Here is a 23,137-nt window from a genome sequence, read left to right on the forward strand (position 1 = left end):
TAATGATCATGGATAATTAGCGATCCATGCATTCATCGAAATATATTTTAATACGTGAAATTGGCCCTAGTTCATTAAAATAAACTTGAGATACGCTGTCAATAACATACATGAATGTTAATTGCAATAATCTTACTAGTCTGCGAAGTGCTACACAGCCTGGCAAATATTTGCTATTCATATGTGAATCTATGAATGATCATGCCTTTAGACTGACCTTGCTCGTATTTATAGACATTGAGAAGACCACAGTTCTTTGGCCAGTAGACATCATAATAGTTTTAAACTTGTGCAAAAAAGTCACTTATTTTGCATTTTCACCCATGGATTGATGAAGCTTGATGGACAGATATAGCTGAATTGCATGCTCATTGATGCAAGTAGATTTTTTTAAAGAGAGTTCAACTCTTTTAAAATGACACTGGATGTTATGAGTTCAAGTTGTTCAATATTTGTTTAAAGCTTCCCTCTTACGGATTGAACAATTTGACAACTTTCTTACTTTTGTCTTGGAACGAGCCAATTTTGGCAAAAATCCATGAAAACCAATTATTTAAGACTGCTGGCAAAAAGATAGATCACAGATATTTATATTTAAGATCAAAAATTGGTGTTTTATGCATATTTATATAACCGTTAATAAACCATAAAACATAAATTTTCGAATATAAATATGAAAATTAGCAATCTGATCTTTTGTTGGCAATCTTTTATCGTTGGTTTGCAAATATTTACGTCAAAAATTGATCTATCTCAGACAAAAAATGAAATAAGTTGTTAAAAAAGTATCTATGAGAGTGCAGCTTTAAAAAATGTTCAGAAAGTAAGTTTTTGTTCAGAGAGTAAAACTTTTTTTAATGTGATATTTGATTATATTTACCTTAAGCATGCATTTATCCACCAATTACGAAAATTGATATTGTTAGAAGATCAACCGGCACCAAACCATGCTGGCTGATCAGGGTCCACACTGTTCTATGCACTATAATAGGTAAGCCTTTAAGTTTCCAAGTAGCAAATACAAATAGCTTAGACCCTGATCATGCCAGCTGATCCATGTCTACACTGTTCACAGAGGCCAACAGTATTCAGCATGCTAAAGGTTAATCATGTTGTTCAATAAATGTCTAAGAAGTTCAGAAAGTGAAAGGTTTTGTTTTTGAGAATAAAACTCTTTGAAAATGACATTTGATGTTATTTAACAAGTTGTTTAATAAATGGCAAAAATGGCAAATAAGTTATTTCACTGAAATGTTTCGTTGTAATAACTGTGAAAACAGTTGAGAGAAAGTATGTAATTTGCAAAAAAAAACTTGAAAAAGTCTGGAATTTTACTTAAAGAAAAATGTGGGAACCCTGTATATACTTAATAACATTCTTCAAATTGCACCGCCTTTCAATAAAAAATTGCTAAAATTTTGGGCCCTTTTCACTCCTGTCATGGCGCTAGTTATTTTTCTTTTGGTAGACGTATGGGTAAAAGTAATTATCAATATGTCTTAAGTTTGTAGAATTATATTGTTTTTCACAATATTGAATTTAATAATCAGACTTTTCCATTGAACTAGACCATTGTACAGCTTTCAATGTCTTGCAAATTTTTAATGGTACGGTGTGGTTTTAAACTTTTGAATATTCTGGCCTCCCTGACATTTTGGTTAACAGAATGGCTTTGTTATAAGGCAGCCTCAATTTTCCATTGTTCTGCATTTCCATATGATGTAGTAGGAGTGTTCCTGAAAACTATATTCAAAGAGTGTTTAATTTATTAGCTCGAATATTCCAAGAATAAGGAGAGCTATCCTAGTCACCCGAGCGTCGGTGTCGGCGTAACCACTTATGTTAAAGTTTGCGTACCACCTCAAATATTTTCAAAGTCCATTGACATATGGCTTTGAAACTTTGCACACTTGTTCACCATAATGCCCCCAACCTGTACACAGGAGGAGGTAACTCTATCAAGCATTTTCACAAAATTATGCCCCTTTTTCGACCTAAAATTTACCTTAAAGTTTGCGTACCACATCTAATTTTTTCAAAGTCCATCGACATCTGGCTTTGAAACTTTGCACGCTTGTTCACCATCATGCCCCCAACCTCCAACCTGTACACAGGAGGAGGTAGCTCTATCAAGCATTTTGACAAAATTATGCCCGTTTTTCGACTCAAAATATACGTTAAAGTTTGTGTACCACCTCAAATATTTTCAAAGTCCATTGACATCTGGCTTTGAAACTTCGCCCACTTGTTCACCATCATGCCACCAACCTGTACACAGGAGGAGGTAGCTCTATCAAGCATTTTGAAAAAATTATGCCCTTTTTTCTATTTAGAATTTACGTTAAAGTTTGCGTACCACCTCAAATATTTTAAAAGTCCATCGACATCTGGCTTTGAATCATCGCACACTTGTTCACCATCATGCCCCAAACCTGTTCACAGGAGGAGGTCACTTTATCAAGCATTTTGACAAAATTATGCCCCTTTTTCGACTTAAAATTTACGTTAAAGTTTGCGTACCACCTCAAATATTTTAAAAGTCCATGGACATCTGGCTTTGAAAATTTGCACTCTTGTTCACCATCATGCCCCCAACCTGTACACAGGAAGAGGTAACTCTATCAAGCATTTTGACAAAATTATGCCCCTTTTTCGACTTAGAATTTACGTTAAAGACTGCGTACCACCTCAAATATTTTCCAGTTCAATTTATGTAAATATCTCAGCACATCATGTATTGCATTGAAATCTAACCTAACAGTGATCCATGCATATTTCGCCAAATTTTTCAATCCATACACTGAAAAGCGGCGGAATAGTCGAGCGTGCTGTCTCAGTGACAGCCCTTGTTATAAGAATGCAGTTACATATATTGACATCAGTATAAAACTATTAAAAAATCCATGATCTTTACAATGTGGGCTTCTATTAACCGAAACATATCGATACTAATTAAAAACATTTGCACAATAATATTACATTTAAACAAGTAAGATTTACAAAATGTATTTTTTATTATAACATTACAATTTTTTAATTCAATTTCCTGCATTCACTGACAGACACCATAACAATGACATCGTATACATTACATTATTGTTATGAACATAATATATGTCATACAAATAAATATATGTAAAGGAATTACTGGGGTGCAAAGAAGATGAGATGTATATTTATATTTGAGAGTTTTTCACCTTTTCTCATTTCTTATGTCATCTGAGATGTCATTCCATTCCACCATCATATTGTAGTAAGAAAATGAATCCTTAAAATAAATAGTTTGCAGTATGTAAGTATGGTTAAACTTAAGTCATGTTTTGATGATGCTGATCTTAGTAAGTAATGTTCATTGTTTGCAAAACCAAGTATCGCTGTCACCTAACAAGGGGCCATACAATTATGTGTCTTATATATATAAGAGTGGCACAGAAATATTTGCATCGGTCAGTTTCTTGATAAATGCTGTGTTTTAATGCGTAAGTGGTAGAAATGTCTGATTAACTTTCTTCATTGTTTCACCCCATAGACAGAGTGAATGAAAATACTTTATAAATATATTTCCAGACCTGAATACAATATCTATCATTCCAATTTTACCCCCAAGAAGGTTTCCCTAAATCTATCAATGGTATGTCTTAATGCCTTAGTGGTAAAATAGATACCGAAAGTACATGTGCACTTGTTTCAGCTTGGGAAAAGAGCTCACAGACATATCTGTTTGCACTCTAAACATATGGTGTTTATTGCAGCTTACTGAATGCCAGCCAATAATTGAACAACTTTCAACGAACTTGGAGAAACTACAGGAGGAGAATGAACAGCTAACGGTAATTATCTTGTTGTCACTGTGATACTGTGCATGTACATAAATGGTAAACAATACCTTTGACAGAAAGTGGAAACAAGAAGGGAATGTAGCCTGTAGGGGGAATAAGAAATGAATGTAGCCTGTTTAGGGGGGATAAGAAATGAATGTAGCCTGTTTAGGGGGGAATAAGAAATGAAGGTAGCCTGTTTAGGGGGGAATAAGAAATGTAAGTAGCCTGTTTAGGGGGGAATAAGAAATGAATGTAGCCTGTTAAGGGGGGGATAAGAAATGAATGTAGCATGTTTAGGGGGGAATAAGAAATGAAGGTAGCCTGTTTAGGGGGAAATAAGAAATGTAGGTAGCCTGTTTAGGGGGGAATAAGAAATGTAGGTAGCCTGTTTAGGGGGGAATAAGAAATGAAGGAAGCCTGTTTAGGGGGAATAAGAAATGAAGGTAGCCTGTTTAGGGGGTAATAAGAAATGAAGGTAGCCTGTTTAGGGGCGAACAAGACGCGAATGTAGCCTGTTTGTGGGGAACAAGACGTGAATGTAGCCTGTTTGTGGGTAACAAGACGTGAATGTAGCCTGTTTAGGGGGGAATAAGACGAGAATGTAGCCTGTTTGTGGGGAACAAGACGTGAATGTAGCCTGTTTAGGGGGAACAGGAAAGGAATGTAGCCTGTTTAGGGGGTAATAAAAAATGAAGGTAGCCTGTTTAGGGGGGGAATAAGAAATGAAGGTAGCCTGTTTAGGGGGGAATAAGAAATGAATGTAGCCTGTTTAGGGGGTAATAAAAAATGAAGGTAGCCTGTTTAGGGGGGGAATAAGAAATGAAGGTAGCCTGTTTGGGGGGGGGGAAGAAATTAATTTAGCCTGTTTGGGGGGAACAAGACGCGAATGTAGCCTGTTTGTGGGGAACAAGACGTAAATGTAGCCTGTTTGTGGGGAACAAGACGAGAATGTAGCCTGTTTGTGGGGAACAAGACGTGAATGTAGCCTGTTTAGGGGGAACAGGAAAGGAATGTAGCCTGTTTAGGCGGACACAAGAAGTGAATGTTGCCTGTTTAGGGGGACACAAGAAGTGAATGTAGCCTGTTTAAGGGGACACAAGAAGTGAATGTAGCCTGTTTAGGGGGACACAAGAAGTGAATGTAGCCTGTTTAGCGGGATTAAAGAAGAGAATGTAGCCTGTTGAAGGGGAGAACAAGACATTAATTAGCCTGTTTAAAGGAAACAAATAATATATGTAGCCTGATTAAGTCTGAAACAAGTCATGGATGTAGCCTGATTAAGTCTGAAACAAGGCTGTGGGTGTAGCCTGTTTAAGTCTGAAACAAGTCATGCATGTAGTCTGTTTCAGGGGAAACCAGTTGTGGGTGTTGCCTGTGTGAGTCTGAAACAAGTCATGGATGTAGTCTGTTTAAGGGAAAACAAGTAATGAATTTAAGCTGATTAAGTCTGAAACAAGTAATAGATGTAGTCTGTTTAAGGGAAAACAAGTAATGAATATAAGCTAATTAAGTCTGAAACAAGTAATGGATGTAGTCTGTTTCAAGGGAAACCAGTCGTGGGTGTAGCCTGATGAAGTCTGAAACAAGTCATGGCTGTAGTCTGATTAAGGGAAAACAAGCCCTGGGTGTAGCCTGTTTAAGGTGTCAATAGAAAAGAAATCATGGTCTTTCTTCTATCCTCAGTAATGAAAATACTCACTGATTCCTGTGAGAAAACTGGATTGATTTAGATCTTGTTTCAGACCTTGATTGAAATATGTATTTGCATTCTTTCTGCTAATTTTTCCTGGTTTTCTCAGCTTTGAGGAAATTACTTGCACAGTTAAATTTTATGTCTGCTTTACCTATCTGTTACAAATACCTATTGTCTTACATTTCATGATCTTATGCCTCTACAGAAAATGTGCTATAGTATGATAAGAATTTATTTAATCATGACTCAAGATATTGTTGTTCAGTGCAAACTTGAAACATGGTAACATTGAACCCCTCCCCCTATTTTTTTTTTCTTTTAGTCAAGCCTAGATGACCAATGTGTGGCTACAGAGTTCCACAGGAGCCGAAACTGTAATTATGAGAAGGATATCGAGGAAAAGTCACAGATCATTGCCAAATTACAGAGACAAGTCCAGGTAAGTTGTTGTGTGTTGTTTTTAGCCTCTGAAGGGTGTCATATAGTAATCGGACTGTCTGTTTGTCTGCAGGATTTGTGATCAATAACTTGACAATGCCTAATCCAAGGGACCGTAAACTTGGTAGGCAGGTTGTTCGTGACCAGCAGAACGACCCTAATGATTTCAAAGTCATTCGGTCAAAAGACAAGGTAGTTGTTACATTGAGCTGAAAATTTGTTTCTGTTCAATAACTAAAGAATTCCTGAGGCCTATGAACCTCAAGCTTGGTTTGCAGATGAACCCTTACACGTTTGAGGTCACTGGGTCAAAGGTTAAGGTCAATAACTGATAAACACTTGGGCCTAAGAGTCTCTTACTGAATGTAGTTTGAACACTACCAGTGGATGATCCCTAGTGGTAATGGATACCAGGATTTCAATATGGTAAACATGATAATGCCATTTACATACATCATTCAATTTCAGTTTTCCAGTGATTGTTAATTTGTTTCTTCTCTTTAACATAAAAGTTAAAATAAGAGTTTTTTTCTATTCTAGGTTTTCACTAAAAATTGAATCCTGACAAAAAAACCTTTAACATTATGTCAAGTGTTCACATACAAACATGTTCAATAATGCCTAACAATCACATTTAAAAGTACAACAGACACAAGTTGACATCCACTCCATCTTGCAGTGATTTATCATCTTCATGTTCATACTTTGCTCTTTGTAAATGTTAGTGATCAATATTTCCAAATTTCATGGGAAGGTAGTGTAGGTCATCATGAAAATATGTGTAACATACTGTAGGTGATCCAACGAGGCAATTTAGGGACATTTGTCATATTCCTGTGACAGTTCTTGTGACAGGTCCTGTTTATGATTTAGGCTTGTTTTATTTTGTAAATTTATCCTTATATGTTTTCAGCGTTTTTTCTATGGGTTTGGCTTGTGAATGTGAAAAAACAACAAAAATAACAGCACTTGAAATAACCAAATACAATCAGTATTATATATACAGTGGATTTATTTCGAACGAAAGTTAAAAATTTGAATGGTTTAAGACTAGTTCTTAGTAGTGAGGAAGGCTTTGCATGCTTCTTTTATTTGATGATAAGACCCTGCATGCGCTCATGTTGAAAAAGATTAGTTTTCATTAGTGGAATTACGATTGAAAGTTCAGTGATTACATGTTATCTGCACTTAATAATATAGTCACCATCAATGTCACCTAGTAAAAAGAACAACCTTTAATGCAATATAATATCGCAACAGCATGACAGCACACATCAAAATAAACACTACAGCCATATACAGATACCCTCCATCAATCTCAATATGCTACCGCATCTAGCACAGGCTTTTGTAGGCAATTGCATTTTGTCATGCTTAGAATTGAAGGGAATTTGGTGATGGTGTTTCAGGAAACACAACAGGAGCAAGAACAGATAGTGAACCAGCTCAAAACAGAGGGAGCCTCTAAGGTTGGTCGGGAATTCGCTGTTGATTTGGAATTTCTATGAAATACATGTACAATGGTGTTTGAGATTTGACTTGCTTGTTTTTATTTTTTGCTTTGATTTATGAGCAGTGGCATGTGCAGCTTTTAAAGAAAGAAGCATTGTCATAGACATCTTCATTTCTCATGTTGTGATCGTCAATAGCCAAGAAGTTAATTTTGACCATGAATCAAGAAATCCTAACTTCAGAATGAAGACATTTGTTCAGAAACTTGTTCAGCATGGCAGCAATAACAGGAAAGAGCAAGTCCTATCATACTGGCTGAAACTGTTAATGAGTTATGCCTTTGATCACTGGAAAAATAGCTAAGCATTGATGTCTACAATAAGTTCTTGTAAACTGCTTGATCGATTCTATATTGCCCGCCCTTTATACTAATTTTGCATTTCGCACTATTTTATGAATATCCATAAAGCATACACATGGACTCTCACCAATCCTTCTTCCAGGCCCAGGAGGCTTTGAACCAGTTGCAAGAGAAACAGCAACTACAACAGCATGTTGAGAACCAAAAGAACAGAATAGAGGCGCTCGAGAGCACAGTTGATAAACATAAAGAGGTTTTAAAAGAGAGAGATAATGAGATTCAAACTCTTGACAGAAAGTTACAAGCTGCTGAGGTAACGGGGGACAAAGGCTCCATAATGTATGTTAAGAAATAATAATGCTTATATTCTAACTTGTCAGAAATCACCCACCAGAAATATTTAGCTCATCTGTTTTTTGGAGAGAAAAAGAGAAGGTTTTAGCTGCACATTAGAGGAATAAGGAAGGTTATACAACTTAAAGTTTTAGTGCAAGTTGGCATTTTCCCTTATAACTCCAACAGCCTTCATTTAATTCACTTCATACTTCACACAGTGGTTCAGGACAGTCACACAATAAGGTTACATAACTCCATATTATCCTAAATACAAGTTATGGCCCCTGATTGACTTAGGAACTTAGGTAAAAGATTTAGAAAACATATTGTCTGGTTCAAGTTAAAGGGCAAGTTGGGATTTTTACTTTATATTCACTCCTATACCCTTTGTTCGATTGAGTTCATACTTCACACAATTGTTGACAGCCATCGTACAAATAGGTTACATAACTCTTAAATACAAATTATAGCCCTTGATAGCCTTAGAAAGTTTGGTTTAAGATTTAGGGCAACTTGAGATTTTAACTCAGATCTTAAATACTGTTCATCCAATGGACTTTATACTTCACACAGTTGTTCACACAATTATGTTACATGTCTTAATATTATCCTAAATATAAAAAATGGCCCTTGAATGACTTAAAAAGATTGGTTAAAGTTATCTTGATACTCTTATTTCACCTTTATTTTGCTGTTTTTTTTATTGTGTTTACAGGCACATATTACATCAATAATGCATTCCTTTCTCAGAAAAAGGGGCATATAGTTGAGCGCACTGTCCTACAACAGCTCTGGTTTGGTCATAGCCTTTGTGTTGTTGTCCATGGAATCTCCGTAGTTCAAAAACTTAAACCCTAGCTTCACTCAAAATACATTAACATGAAACTTTGTACACAAGTGACACACTTGTAGCAAGGCCAATAAAGCTAGCTTTAATAATTTTCAACTTATTCCCCCTTAATTTGTACAAACTGTACATTTTATAACCTACCCATAACTTCAGAACTATTAAAGATAATCACATGAAACTTTTATTCACCTTGAACCAGTGACAAAGCGTGTATGTGAAGCAAGGCATGTCCATTCTGGAATAGATAATTGTTGAGTTGTATCCCTTGTTTGAAAAAGGTAGCAATTGCATTTGTGGCTCTCATTGGTAATCATACACTAGTCATATATTACAGGATTGCCACTAATTTTGAAAGACAGGAATTGCTGTTGCTGTGGGAGACAACATTAAAGCTGGGAAACACTACATAAATTTATGTGTACCACAAGCACTTTTCTTACCTGGGCAATCCCATTTTTTTTCTTAAAAAAAGTGAGAATCTACGCACTATTTATTTTCTGGGCATACAATGAGATGAGAAAAAGAGTAAATAAAGTATGATGCATAAAAATGGTCATAAATGTAGTCTTATGATGACACTCATGTCTATAATAGTGTTCATGGCAAGTTTAGATTATGGTAAATACCCTATGTGGAATATTATTGTGACTAGGGTGGCTTGATATTTCTGTACAGATTATTGGTAAAAACAGCTTCTCTTTAAGCTTAAGTTGTTGATACCATAATAGTTCTTTTGATCATGATTAACATTCTTTCATAAATTTCTTATTGGAACAGGAGGAAACCATCAAGCTGTTTGGTGAACTAAAAAAGAAAAGCGAGGAGATTTATGAGCTTCGACAGTCTCTTGAGACGGAGGGAGAGAAGTCCGCCTTCTACCAGAAGGTGCAAGAAGAGCATGAAGGTGCGATAGCTGACCTCGAGAGGGAGATTGCTGACATAAGGGAGGAGCACATCATGCAGTTGGGAAAGAAACAGGCACAGGTGAAATAATACAAGATATCCTCCTATCCGATCAGTAACCAGTAGGCACAGCTATAACTGTGCACTATGCAGTGTTCCATTATATAACAATGATTTTCCCATATACCCTTGCTACTTATGTCTCGGTTACTGATAATATCCCAGTGATTGAAATTATACATAAATTGTGTTTTGCGATTGCTGTGTATAATTTTAATGACTTGTGTGATGGAAACAGTAGCTATTACTGACATATGATTGTCCCTAAACTCTGTGACGTTTATGAACAGGGGATTCAATTAAAACAAAAATCAGCCAGATAACATTACTCATATCAATTCGGTATCACTAACATCAAATCTACTGTCATTTATGTGGTGCACAGTCCACATAATTTATGACGTCAAAATGTTAGTGTTAGGCATGTTTTGCACCTTTCTCATGTGCCTTTCTCAAAGTATTCCCTGCGGGGTGCTCCATGCATCTGTGATGGTATTTCACCCATGCTTGTTAAACATTAACAAACCTGTCAGCAGGCAAATCCCTCTTAAGTGCTATTGTGGCGGACATCAGTTCTTCACTTGATTTAAACTTTTGCCCTCTTAACTGTTCTTTTGGCTGTGGGATGTAAGCAAAGTCCAATAGTGCAAGGTCAGGAATACGGTGGATGCTGTAAAACACTTGAAACCCAGAATCTCGATCTCCAGCTGTGTGAGTTTTGCTGTATGCGAGTGTGCATTGTCTTGGTGCCTTATGATGACCCTTGGATTCTCTTAAAAAGTGGGACGCTTCTTACACAGAGCATTCCTTACATCACGGCGAATTACCTGAAACGCATATTGATAGGCTATCATGTTTTGATATTTCACTACTATTACAAGCTATTAATATTAGGTTAATCAAATAACCAATATCATTAAAGAAGGTTTAAGGGACTATACACCAGATTGGAACCAAAAAAAGTTTTTTTCTGTAACGAATCTCTGGACAATTATTTAATAAAACGTTTTACTCTTTGATATCATAATTATAATTTTTTTTACTAAAATTGAAAAAAAAAAATGTGTCTGAGACCGGGTTCGAGCCAAAATTGCTGTCCAGTGTTGTATCCACTGTGCTACAAAGGCTAACCGTTAACAGTAGGAAAATTTAAGCTATATACCTAACTTGGTAATATCATTGACCAGCCAATCACGCATAAGGAATGAATTCTACTAGGTAGACATACCTAGTAATCTTTTTTAATGGAAAAATACGAAAAAACTGCAAAAAATAAATTAATTGTAAACTGTGTGGTTCTTCAGTTAGTAAGTTCCAATTCATTGTACAAATCGATACCAAGTTAATGTCAGTTTTCAACAATTTTCTTTTTTTCCCGCTATTTCATCATACAGAGTGCAGCACCTTTAAAAACAAAAGTAGATAAAATAACTTTATTGCAAAGTTATAAATAAAATGATATGAAATATAACTGATCAGTAAATGAATTCTAGTCCATTTTAAACTATGAAAATCCAGGCCCCCATGACCCCTGGCAATTTTTCCTCTTATTTACAAAATCCTGTTGGCACCCCTGTGTACACAACTACATGTACATGCACATTTACGAGTTCACTTTTCAAAGTAGTCCATCATTTTTGTTTGCTTAACTCCAGTCTCTAAGTATCTCCCGCCTTGAAGAGGCGAGGGGATATAGTAATGGTAGGCGCGATTCCATGCGTGTGTGCGTGCGTGCGTGTGTGTGTGCGTGCATGTGTGCTTGCGTGTGTGCGTCCGTCCGACATTCATTTCTTTGCATTTCCTCTTACATTTCTCATGCGATTTCTACCAAACTTTCACAGATTGATGATCATAAAGTGAAGCAGCGCATATTGTCCTGCTTTTGCGATTCAACCATTTTTCAAAGAGTTATAGCCCTTTGTTTATTTTACATTTAAAATTGGTTTCTTCGCAACTTCTCTTACGTTTTTCATGCGATTTCTACCAAACTTTCACAGATTGATGACTATATAGTGACGCAGTGCATATTGTCTGGCTTTTGCGATTCAACCATTTTTGAAAAAGTTATTACCCTTTGTTTATTTTACATTTAAAATTGGTTTCTTCGCAACTCCTCTTACGTTTTTCATGCGATTTCTACCAAACTTTCACAGATTGATGATAATAATGTGAAGCAGCGCAAATTGTCGGGCTTTCCTGATTTAACCATTTTTGAAAGAGTTATTGCCCTTTGCTTATTTTACATTTAAATTGGTTTCTTCGCAACATCTCTTACATTTTTCATATGATTTCTACCAAACTTTCACAGATTGATGACTATATAGTGACGCAGTGCATATTGTCTGGCTTTTGCGATTCAACCATTTTTGAAAGTAGCCCTTTGTTTATTTTACATTTAAAATTGGTTTCTTCGCAACTCCTTTTACGTTTTTCATGCGATTTCTACCAAACTTTCACAGATTGATGATCATAATGTGAAGCAGCGCATATTGTTGGGCTTTCCTGATTTGACCATTTTTGAAAAAGTTATTGCCCTTTGGTTATTTTACATTAAAAATTGGTTTCTTCGCAACTCCTCTTACGTTTTTCATGCGATTTCTACCAAACTTTCACAGATTGATGACTGTATAGTGATGCAGCGCATGTTGTTGGGCTTTTGCGATTCAACCATTTTTGAAAGAGTTATTGCCCTTTGCTTATTTTACATTTAAATTGGTTTCTTCGCAACTCCTCTTACGTTTTTCATGCGATTTCTACCAAACTTTCACAGATTGATGATCATAAAGTGAAGCAGCGCATATTGTCTGGCTTTCTTAATTCGACCATTTTTGAAAAAGTTATTGCCCTTTGCTTATTTTACATTCAAAATTGGTTTCTTCGTAACTCCTCTTACGTTTTTCATGCGATTTCTACCAATTTTTCACAGATTGATGATCATAAAGTGAAGCAGCGCATATTGTCGGGCTTTCCTGATTTGACCATTTTTGAAAGAGTTTTTGCCCTTTGGTTATTTTACATTTAAAATTGGTTTCTTCAAAACTCCTCTTACGTTTTTCATGCGATTTCTACCAACTTTCACAGATTGATGATCATAAAGTGACGCAGCGCATATTGTCTGCCATTTGCGATTTGACCATTTTTGAAAGAGTTATTGCCCTTTGTTTATTTTGCATTTAAATTGGTTTCTTCTCAACTCCTCTTACGTTTTTTCATGCGATTTCTACCAAACTTTCACAGATTGATGATCATAAAGTGAAGCAGCGCATATTGTCTGGCTTTTGCGATTTGACCATTTTTGAAAGAGTTATTACCCTTTGCTTATTTTACATTTAAAATTGGTTTCTTCGTAACTCTTTTTACGTTTTTTATGCGATTTCTACCAAACTTTCACAGATTGATGACTATGTAGTGATGCAGCGCATATTGTCGGGAATTTGCGATTCAACCATTTTTGAAAGAGTTATAGCCCTTTGTTTATTTTACATTTAAAATTGGTTTCTTTGCAACTCCTCTTACGTTTTTCATGCGATTTCTACCAAACTTTCACAGATGACTATATAGTGATGCAGCGCATATTGTCAGGCTTTTGCAATTTGACCTTTTTTGAAAGAGTTTTATGTTCCTGAGAAACTATCCTTACCATTGAATGGCTTTCGTTACAAAAAATACCCCCATGTCTGTGACCGCTTTTGTTTAAATTGCATTAATTGTAATTCGTTTCACACCTTCAAGTGACAATGCAAACTGTAAATTCATAATAACTCGTGTTCTTTGTTGGTATTTGATAATTAACTTTGTAGTTATTACAGTATCTTTATTAATAGTGTCAATCATGATCAAAACCTTCGTCAATGTGTTATAAACATGGTTTCTCGATGAGTAAACATGCAGGGCAATCGTTTGATGTTATGTGCATTTTCATAGGATGACGGAAATATCCCAGGCCGTCATTCTTCTCCGTAAACTTCAGTATGCAATTAAAGCTGTGTATTGAAAAAAATTACCAGCGGAAGTGTCAGTGACAAGGGATTAGTGGCCGCTAATTAGTGTTTGTATGGCTTCATGAGGTAAAAAATTAGTGGCCGTGGCCGGGTTAGACAGTTGACCTCTTAATGCACATACTTTATATAGTACAAACGTACAGGGGGAATTTGGAGTGGCGGGATAAGGCAGGTGACCCTTTAAAGCAGGTGACTGTTCAACCAGGTTTGACTGTACTGTTAATGACATGCATTTACACTCACTGTCCATGACATGCATTTACACTCACTGTCCATGACATGCATTTACACTCACTGTCCATGACATGCATATTCACTCACTGTCCATGACATGCATTTACACTCACTGTCCATGACATGCATTTAAACTTTCACATACTGTCAATGGCATACATTATTTATGTTATGGTTGGCATATGATTGCATTGGGTTTTTGGGGGTTTTTTGACATAAAAAATATTGAACCTTTGTCAGGTAACTCATAGATGTTGATAATAATGAGTTTCCTAGTGATATTATTTTCAGCAAAGAAATTATCACATTCAGAGTAGAAATACATTTTAACAACAGAAAAATAGATTATATATGTACAGAGATGTTTGTCTGTTACAGATTGACCTGAATGAAGGTTTTGCCGAAGAAATTGTTGAACTCGAGGTAAGTGAAGGTTACACAGGATAATAATGGCTCTTGTTTTACAGTATTAACCAATGCGGTAAACACAAGTTCATGATTATACCTCTTGTTCATAATCATGATTTTAACATTTAAGGTATTTTCTTTCTCAAAGAATGAGTTGAGCTTGCATTATAAAGTAATATTTGCGATGTACAAATTATGTAATAAATCAAATCTAGATATGGCTGCTTTGACCCTTCCTGTCTCTGGGTTGTATATGGGGATACTTATAACTAAAAATAATAGGTCTTGTTAATGCATGATTCATTAAATCCATAAGAATCATATGACTTTTTTACAGGGGATAAGGGCTCAGCTGCAGGATGAAAATGAGAATCTGAAAGTTCAAGTATCAAAGGTATCAATAAGTAAAGATCAATTTGCAAGTGAACATTCTTATGTCCCCTGTTAAATCTCCCCTTCATTTTTTCATTCTCTACCATTTTGTCTTCTCTCTTGGGTCTTATCCCTTAGATATTCCCTCTTTTGTCTTCCCTCTTTTTTTTTTTACATCTCCCCTCTTTTGTCTTCCCTCATATTTCTTATATCTTCCATCTTGTCTGATCTCTTATATATCCCCCGTTTTGTCTTCCCTCTGATATCTCCCCTGTTTTGTCTTCCCTCTTATCTCTTACATCTCCCCTCTTTTGTCTTCCCTCTTTGCTCTTATATCTTCCCCCTTATATCTCCCTTCTTGTCTTATCTCTTATATTTCCCCTCTTTCGTCTTCCCTCTTATCTCTTATTTCTCCCCTCTTTTGTCTCACCTCTTATCTCTCAAATTTTCTTCTGATGTCATTCCTGTTATCGCCCCTTTGATGTGTTAAATCTTCCCTCTTACATCTCCACTCGCTTGTCCCCCTTTTTGTCTTCCCTCTTACCTCTCCAATCTTAGGTCAACTCCCCTTGTGTATTCTCTATCACTGCAGTCTTATGTCTCCCCTCTTATGTCTTATCTCTTATGACTCCCTTCATATGTCCCCCCTCTAAAGTCTTGCCCTCATATCTCCCTCTTAAGCCTCCCTCTTATATCTCCCTCTTAAGTCTTCCTTCTTATATCTCCCTCTTAAGCCTCCCTCTTATATCTCCCTCTTAAGTCTTATGTTTTACCTCTTACATTTCCCCTCTTAAATCTCCTATCTTATCTCTTAAGTCTTTCCTTTTATATCTCCCTCTTAAGTCATTCCTCTTATATCTCCCTCTTAAGACTTTCCCTCTTCTTTTCCACTTTCGTCTTATCTATATTGTCTCTCTTAGTTTGTCTTCCCTCATATCTTTTAAGTGTTCCCTCTAATCTCTCCCCTCTTATCCTCATATGTCTTCCCTTCTAATGTCTCCTCCCTTTTGTGTTCTCTCTTATATCTTCCCTCTAATGTGTCCCCTCTTATGTCTTCCCCTCTTAGGAGACCCCCCCCCCCTATTAAGTCTTCCCTCTTATGTTTCCCTCCTATGTTTCCCCTCTTAAGTCTCCCTGCTTATGTTTCCCCTCTTGGTATCCCCTCTTAAGTCTTGCCCTCTTATATCTCCCTCTTAAGCCTCCCTCTTATATCTCCCTCTTAAGTCTTGCTTCTTATACCTCCCTCTTAAGTCTTCCCTTTCATATTTCCCTCTTTAGTCTTCCACTTATTTAACGCTCTTTCGTCATTCCTCTTTTGTCTTATCTCTATTGCCTCCATTAGGTTTGCGTTCCTTTTACCTCTTAAGTTTCCCCTCTAATGTCTCTCATCTTATTATGCCCCCCTTCGAAGAAGAGGGGTATATTGCTTTGCACATGTCGGTCGGTCGGTTGGTCGGTCGGTCAGTTGGTGGGTCTGTCGGTAGACCAAAGCATGTCCGAGTGATAATTCAACAATTCCTTGACGTATGGTCATAAAACTTGACATGAAGATAGGGCCTGACCAGTAGATGACCCCTATTTATTTGTCATCGGGTCAAAGGTCAAGGTGACAGTGACCTTAAATGGTAAAAGGATTTTAAAGCTTGTCCAAGGGATTTATCAACAATGCCTAGACCTATGGTCATCAAACTTGACATGGGGGCTGGGCTTGACCTATTGATTTTAGGGGTCATCTGGTCAAAGGTCAAGGTCACAGTGACGTTGAATGATACAAGGTTGTCCGATTGGTAATTATGCCCCCCTTCGAAGAAGAGGGGTATATTGCTTTGCACATGTCGGTCCGTCGGTCTGTCAGTAGACCAAAGCTTGTCCGAGTGATAACTTAATAATTCCTGGACGTATTGTCACCAAACTTTACATGAATGTTAGGCATGACCAGAAGATGACCCCTATTGATTATAGGGGTCAAAGGTGAAGGTCACAGTGACCTTTAATGGTCAAAGGATTTTAAAGCTTGTCTGAGTGATAACTCAACAATGCCTAGACCTATGGTCATCTTACTTGACATGGAGGCACAGTGACCTTGAATGTAAAAAGGTTCTTAGAGTGATAACTTGACAATACCTGCATCCCTGGCCCTCAAACTTGACTCGGGGGTTGGGCCTGACCTATAGATGACCACTTGTATATTAAGGGTCATCAAGTTAAAGGTCAAGGTCACAGTGACCTTCAACTCAAAAAGCTTGTCTGTGTGATAACTTGACAATGCCTGCAACCATGACCCTCAACTTGACATTTAGGTTTTGGGTGACCAGTTGATGACTCCTATGGTTTTTGAGGTCAAAGGTCATGGTCATATCTCATATTCATCATTAAAATTTTGTTATATTTACTTATTTTCTGCTGCTAAGAGGATGCAATTTTATCTGCAAATATCAGTCATCATCTGAACATGATTAAAAAGTGTACCTACTATCCTCACACTTTGAATGGTCATAAGTTTAAAACTGCCTCAATGGCATCTAATGTCAATGACAAATCAGTTATCATTTCGGTCCATGCATATTTCATTCAATTGTCCAAATAATCCTGATAACATTGCGCTCAGGGGGGCATAATGTTTGACAAACATCTCTTGTTTGACAATGCCTGCACCCATGGCCCTCAATCTTGACTTTGAGGTTGGGTCCGACCAGTTGATGACCCCTATTGATTTTGGGGTTCATCTGGCCAAAGGTCAAGGTCACATTGACCTTGAATGATAAAAAGTTGTCTGAGTGATAACTTGACAATGCCTTCACCCATGGCCCTCAAACTTGAATTGGAAGTTCGGCCTGACCACTAGATGACACCTTTTGATTTTGGGGGTCATCGGGCTAAAGGTCAAGGTTACATTGACCTTGAATGATAAAAGGTTGTCCGAGTGATAACTCGACAATGGCTGCACCCATGGCCCTCAAACTTGAATATTTGGTTGGGCTTGACAAGTTGATGACCCCTATTTATTTTGGGGGTCATCGAGTCATAGGTCAAGGTCACATTGACCTTGAATGATACAAGGTTGTCCGATTGGTAACTCGACAATGCCTGCACCCATGGCCTTCAAACTTGAAATGTAGGTTGGGCCTGACCAGTTGATGACCCCTATATACTATGGGGTCATCAGGTCAAAGATCAAGGTCACAGTGACCTTGAAGACAAACTCAACAATTCCTGGACTTATGATCATCAAACTTGACATGAAGGTTGAGTCTGACCAGCAGATGATTCCTCTTGATTTTGGGTTTCATCGGGTCAAAAGTCAAGGTCACAGTGACCTTTGACACGAAAAAGTTAACAAAGCTTCTCCCAGTGATATCTCAACAAAGCCTGGACCTATGATCATCAAACTTGACTAGGGGGTTGGGCCTTAACTGTAGATGACTCTTTTTAATTTAAGCGGTCAGGTCAAAGGTCAAGGTCACAGTGACCTTGAACGCAAAAGCCTGTCTGTGTGATAACTTGACACTGCCTGCACCCATGGCCCTAAAACTTGACTTGAGTTCCATGTATATTTCATTCAATTGCCCAAATAATCCTGACAACATGGCGCTAAGGGGGGGGGCATAATGTTTGACAAACATTTCTTGTTCTTATATGTCTTACCTATTATGTCTCCCCTCTAATGACTTCCCTCTTATGTAGCCCCTCTTATCTCTTATGTCCTTCCTCTCATGTCTTATCTCCTATCTTATGCCTCCCATCTAATCTCTTATGGTTCCAGTCTTATTTCTTATGTCCCCCTCATATCCGTAAATGCAATCCTATGTCTTCCCTGTTTCTTGTCTTATTTCTTATGTCTCCTGTCTTATCTCTTATGTTTCCCCTCTTAAGTCTTCCCTCTTATATCTCCCTCTTTTATCTTTCCTCTTTTGTTTTATCTCTATTGCCTTCCCTAAGTTTGTCTTCCCTCTTATCTCTTTAGTCATCCCTTTAATGTCTCTAATTTCATTCTTATATGTCTTACCTCTTATGTCTCCCCTCTAATGACTTTCCTCTTATGTAACCCCTCATACCTCATTCCTCTTATGTCTTATCTATTGTGTTTCCTGTCTTATCTCTTATGCCTGCAATCTTATCTCTGATGTTTCCTGTCTTATTTCTTATGTCTGCCCTCTTATCTCTACAGGCAATCCTCGTATGTTCCCCCTCTTATGACTTCCCTCTTATGTTTCCTGTATTATTAGTCGTTTCTGGGCGCCGAATATATTTGATATTACTTTAGAATTATTCCAACTAAGGGACTAGTTCATAAATTGCAGAACAATGCTTTCAATATTTTCCACGTTGCATGATAAAATGTGGAGTTTAGTATGTTTTATAAAACTTTACACTTTAATTGATAATGAAACCTTATATTATAATAGCCCTGCTTATCATTTTAAAATTTTTGATTTTAAATACCAACTCAATCAAACAACTCGGCCATTTCCGGCAAGCTTCGAGATAGATACTGGACGAGATGTTCTGATTGATACCAACTTCCTCCAAAATAGATGAAGGTTACACAGTACTATAACAATATCCTTTATGTTTCTAAACCTCCTACGCAGTAATATCCCTTGGCGACAGCAAAAAGGCGAGTTTTGAAAAATTAACATTGAGCTTAATTGTTTGTTTTGAAAATGTCATTCAAAAGAATGAACTCCAGATAATTCCCTCTTAATGTATAGTATTTTTATCCCCGTTCTATTTACTCATAAGAGTAAAATGTGTTACAAAAACATATACAATATATAAAGCCAGGAATTCATATAACATGCTGGTACAAATAAAAGGTGAATTTCAAGAGACATGTGTATATTTTTGGTATAATTTAGTTTGAACCAGAGGATTAGCTTGGAAAAAACTGAATATCTATAATTCCGGGATTAAACTATTGTACCAATATTATCAACCATAATGTCCTTCGAACATATGTATACCCAACATATTATCATTGAAATAATAACCATTTTTTGGTTATCTACATGCAGGTTTTTCTTCTAATTTTATTGCGCCGACTTGATGCCATGCATCAATTTTTTTCTTGTCTCTTATGTCTCCCCTTTTACATGACTCCCCTCTTTTCTCTTTTAACTCCCTTCTATGAGACAACCGTCTTATCTCTTATGTCTCCCCTCTTACTAGACTCCCATATTTTCTCTTTGTCTCCCCTCTATGAGACTACCCTCTTAACTTTAATGTCTCCCCTCCAATCTCATATGTTTCCTGTCTGATGTCTCCCCTCTTATCTCTAAAATATATCTCCTCTCTTATGTCTTCCCTCTTATGTCTCCCTCTTACATCTACTGTCTTACCTCATATGTCTCTCTTCTTATTCGGCTCCCCTTTTACCTCTTATGTCTTCCCTCTTATGTCTACGTCTTATGTCTATCTACATATGTCTTTCCTCTAATGTCTTCCCTCTTATGTCTCCCGTCTTACAAGACTCCCCACTTATGTCTGCCCGATAACAAAGACACCCCCTCTAATCTCTAATGTTTCCTCTCTTATGCCCCCCTCTTAAGTATTCACTCTTTTGTCTTCCTCATATCTCTTAACTCTATCTTTGTATATCTTACCTCTTGTGGCTCCCTTTTTACATCTCCTGTCTTTTCTCTTATGTCACCCCTCTTACAAAACTCCCCTCTTATCTCTTATGTCTAACCTCTTATGTCTCCCCTTTTGTCACCCCTCTTATATCTTAAGTCTATCCTCTTGTCTCCCCTCTCAAGTCTACCCTCTTATGTTTTACCTCTTACATTTCCCCTCTTAAATCTCCTATCTTATCTCTTAAGTCTTTCCTTTTATATCTCCCTCTTAAGTCATTCCTCTTATATCTCCCTCTTAAGACTTTCCCTCTTCTTTTCCACTTTTGTCTATCTATATTGTCTCTCTTAGTTTGTCTTCCCTCATATCTTTCAAGTGTTCCCTCTAATCTCTCCCCTCTTATCCTCATATGTCTTCCCTTCTAATGTCTCCTCCCTTTTGTGTTCTCTTATATCTTCCCTCTAATGTGTCCCCTCTTATGTCTTCCCCTCTTAGGAGACCCCCCCTATTAAGTCTTCCCTCTTATGTTTCCCTCCTATGTTTCCCCTCTTAAGTCTCCCTGCTTATGTTTCCCCTCTTTTGTATCCCCTCTTAAGTATTCCCTCTTATGTTTCCTTCTTAAGACTACCCTCTTATGTTTCCCATCTTATATATCCTCTCTTAAGTATTCCCCTTTTAAGTCTCCCCACTTCCCGTCTTAAGTCTCCCCTCTTATGTTTCTCTTATGTTTTCACTCTTATATTTCTCCTCTTATGTCCTCCTCGTAAGACTCCCCTTTTATGTCTCCCCTTTTATGTTTCCCCTCTTAATTCTCCCTTTTTACTTTTTCCCTGTTAAGTCTCCCTGCTTATGTATCCCCTCTTATGTTCCCCTCTTCTTTTCCCTATTAAGTCACCCCTCTTATGTTTCCCTTCTTATGATTTCCCTCTAAGGTCTCTCCTTGTTTGTCCTGCTCTTAAGTATCCCCCTTTAAGTCTCCTCTCATAAGTCTACCCTCTTATGTATTCCAATTTATGTTTCCCCTTTTATAATTTCCCTCTTGTGTTTCCGCTGGAATATTTCCCCTTCTTAAGTTTCCCCTCTTATATCTTCACTTTTATGTCTCCACTTTTATTCTTCCATTCGGATGTTTCTCCACTGCCTAATGCTGGAAAAACATCTTGTTATTTTGCCCTTTGATATCTATCATGGATTCATATTGCTTTAATTATTTAGATATCATGACTCAAAGTGCCACATAGAAATAGTTGTAATATGAATGTTTTAGCTACTAAGGTGAAGGTTGAGTTCGTTTAGGCTATTTTCTTAAAAAGGAATGCTTGAAAAGATCAAAAATGACTATTTTTCAGAACAATGATGCAGCTGAAATTTTACTTAAGAAAGTCATTTCTGTTGGTGACAAGTTCTTAATACAGTCTCCAGTCATTTTCTGTATTTTTCCAACTCTATATAACTTACGGTAACTCCTATAATCACTGGGGTCCTGGTTAGTCAAACGAAAAACGAATTTATGACGACAGCTGGTCAAGCATTGCTGTTGATAGTGTCATGGATTATTGGAGATTTGTATACACAAAACAATACACATGCTAGATAGACTTGTTATAATTCACGTAAAGTGAACTGTAATTACACGGTAAGTTTTATTATTTTCGATTGCAATTACGTCTAACATCATAATAGGCACGTCTTGTTTGTAAAGAATTTCATATTTTTCATAATTTGTTAAGTTAGTAGTGTATGTAAAAAATAAAAAGCTGTCACTCATTTATCTCAATTGTTTAGTATGCATTACATATAAAATTATATTTATGTAATCACTTCTTTCGATAACTTATCGATTTAAAAAAAATCGTAAATGATTTAAGCACTGTAAGTGTATAAAAATATAATACATGTACAACCAATGAATTTCTGATAATGTCATGGATTTGCAGACGACCCATTTAACAATGTCATGCATATATGTCGACAGGGTCAAGGATTCTTGCCAAGGCAATGGACCTGTCTTTCGAAGAAGAGTCATCCTTTTTCGAAGAAACTGACATATCATTCAACGTGGAGGTGAACAGTGAGTACGATGGGCATAACGACGACAACAACAACCCCCAAAAGAAAGCCTATAGCTGTACGGACTGTAACTACAAAACTTACAGCTCTGGAAACCTAAGTAGGCATAGGCGAGCAGTTTACCAAAAGGTCAGATTCGAGTGTATTACGTGCATAAAAAGCTATGCCAATGATCTGTGTGAACACACTCGAAGCGTGCATCACGGGTCAAGTTTTATGTGTGAGGTATGTTCCAGGGCGTATTGTAGCAGAAAGTCATTGAACACACATAGATGGTGTGTGCACTCTTCTGATGCTCAGAAATATCACTGCTCATCGTGCAACAAAGACTACACAAACAAAGACCACTATCACGGTCATGTAAACAAACATATGGATCTAAAGGTGTTCACATGCAGTCGTTGTGATAAACGATTCTATTACAAGCCAAGTCTTAGAAAACACCAGTCTACATGTCAAAAAGGCAAAATTTTCACTTGTGATGTGTGGCAAATGACTGGCATCGCATGTAACCTTGAAAGACCACATTGCCGGCAAACATGAGGAAAAGGTCAATGTGTGCGCCTG

General features: G+C 37.0%; 1 protein-coding gene across 2 annotated transcripts in view; it reads left to right on the forward strand.

Annotated features, from left to right (window-relative positions):
* The window catches only part of LOC128211408 (kinesin-like protein KIF15), an 80,189-nt gene that overhangs the window by 42,744 nt on the left and 14,308 nt on the right, over positions 1–23,137 (forward strand). The window contains exons 22-28 of one of the 2 annotated variants that reach the window (XM_052916163.1): positions 3,753–3,830; positions 5,837–5,953; positions 7,362–7,421; positions 7,908–8,078; positions 9,729–9,935; positions 14,528–14,572; positions 14,895–14,951. In XM_052916163.1, the coding sequence (XP_052772123.1) occupies positions 3,753–3,830; positions 5,837–5,953; positions 7,362–7,421; positions 7,908–8,078; positions 9,729–9,935; positions 14,528–14,572; positions 14,895–14,951 (735 nt within the window). The remainder of the gene's footprint in view (positions 1–3,752; positions 3,831–5,836; positions 5,954–7,361; positions 7,422–7,907; positions 8,079–9,728; positions 9,936–14,527; positions 14,573–14,894; positions 14,952–23,137) is intronic. The other variant, XM_052916165.1, reaches the window with a different exon arrangement.

This window comes from Mya arenaria, chromosome 12 (genome assembly GCF_026914265.1).
Source record: "Mya arenaria isolate MELC-2E11 chromosome 12, ASM2691426v1".
Taxonomy (NCBI): Eukaryota; Metazoa; Mollusca; class Bivalvia; order Myida; family Myidae; genus Mya; species Mya arenaria.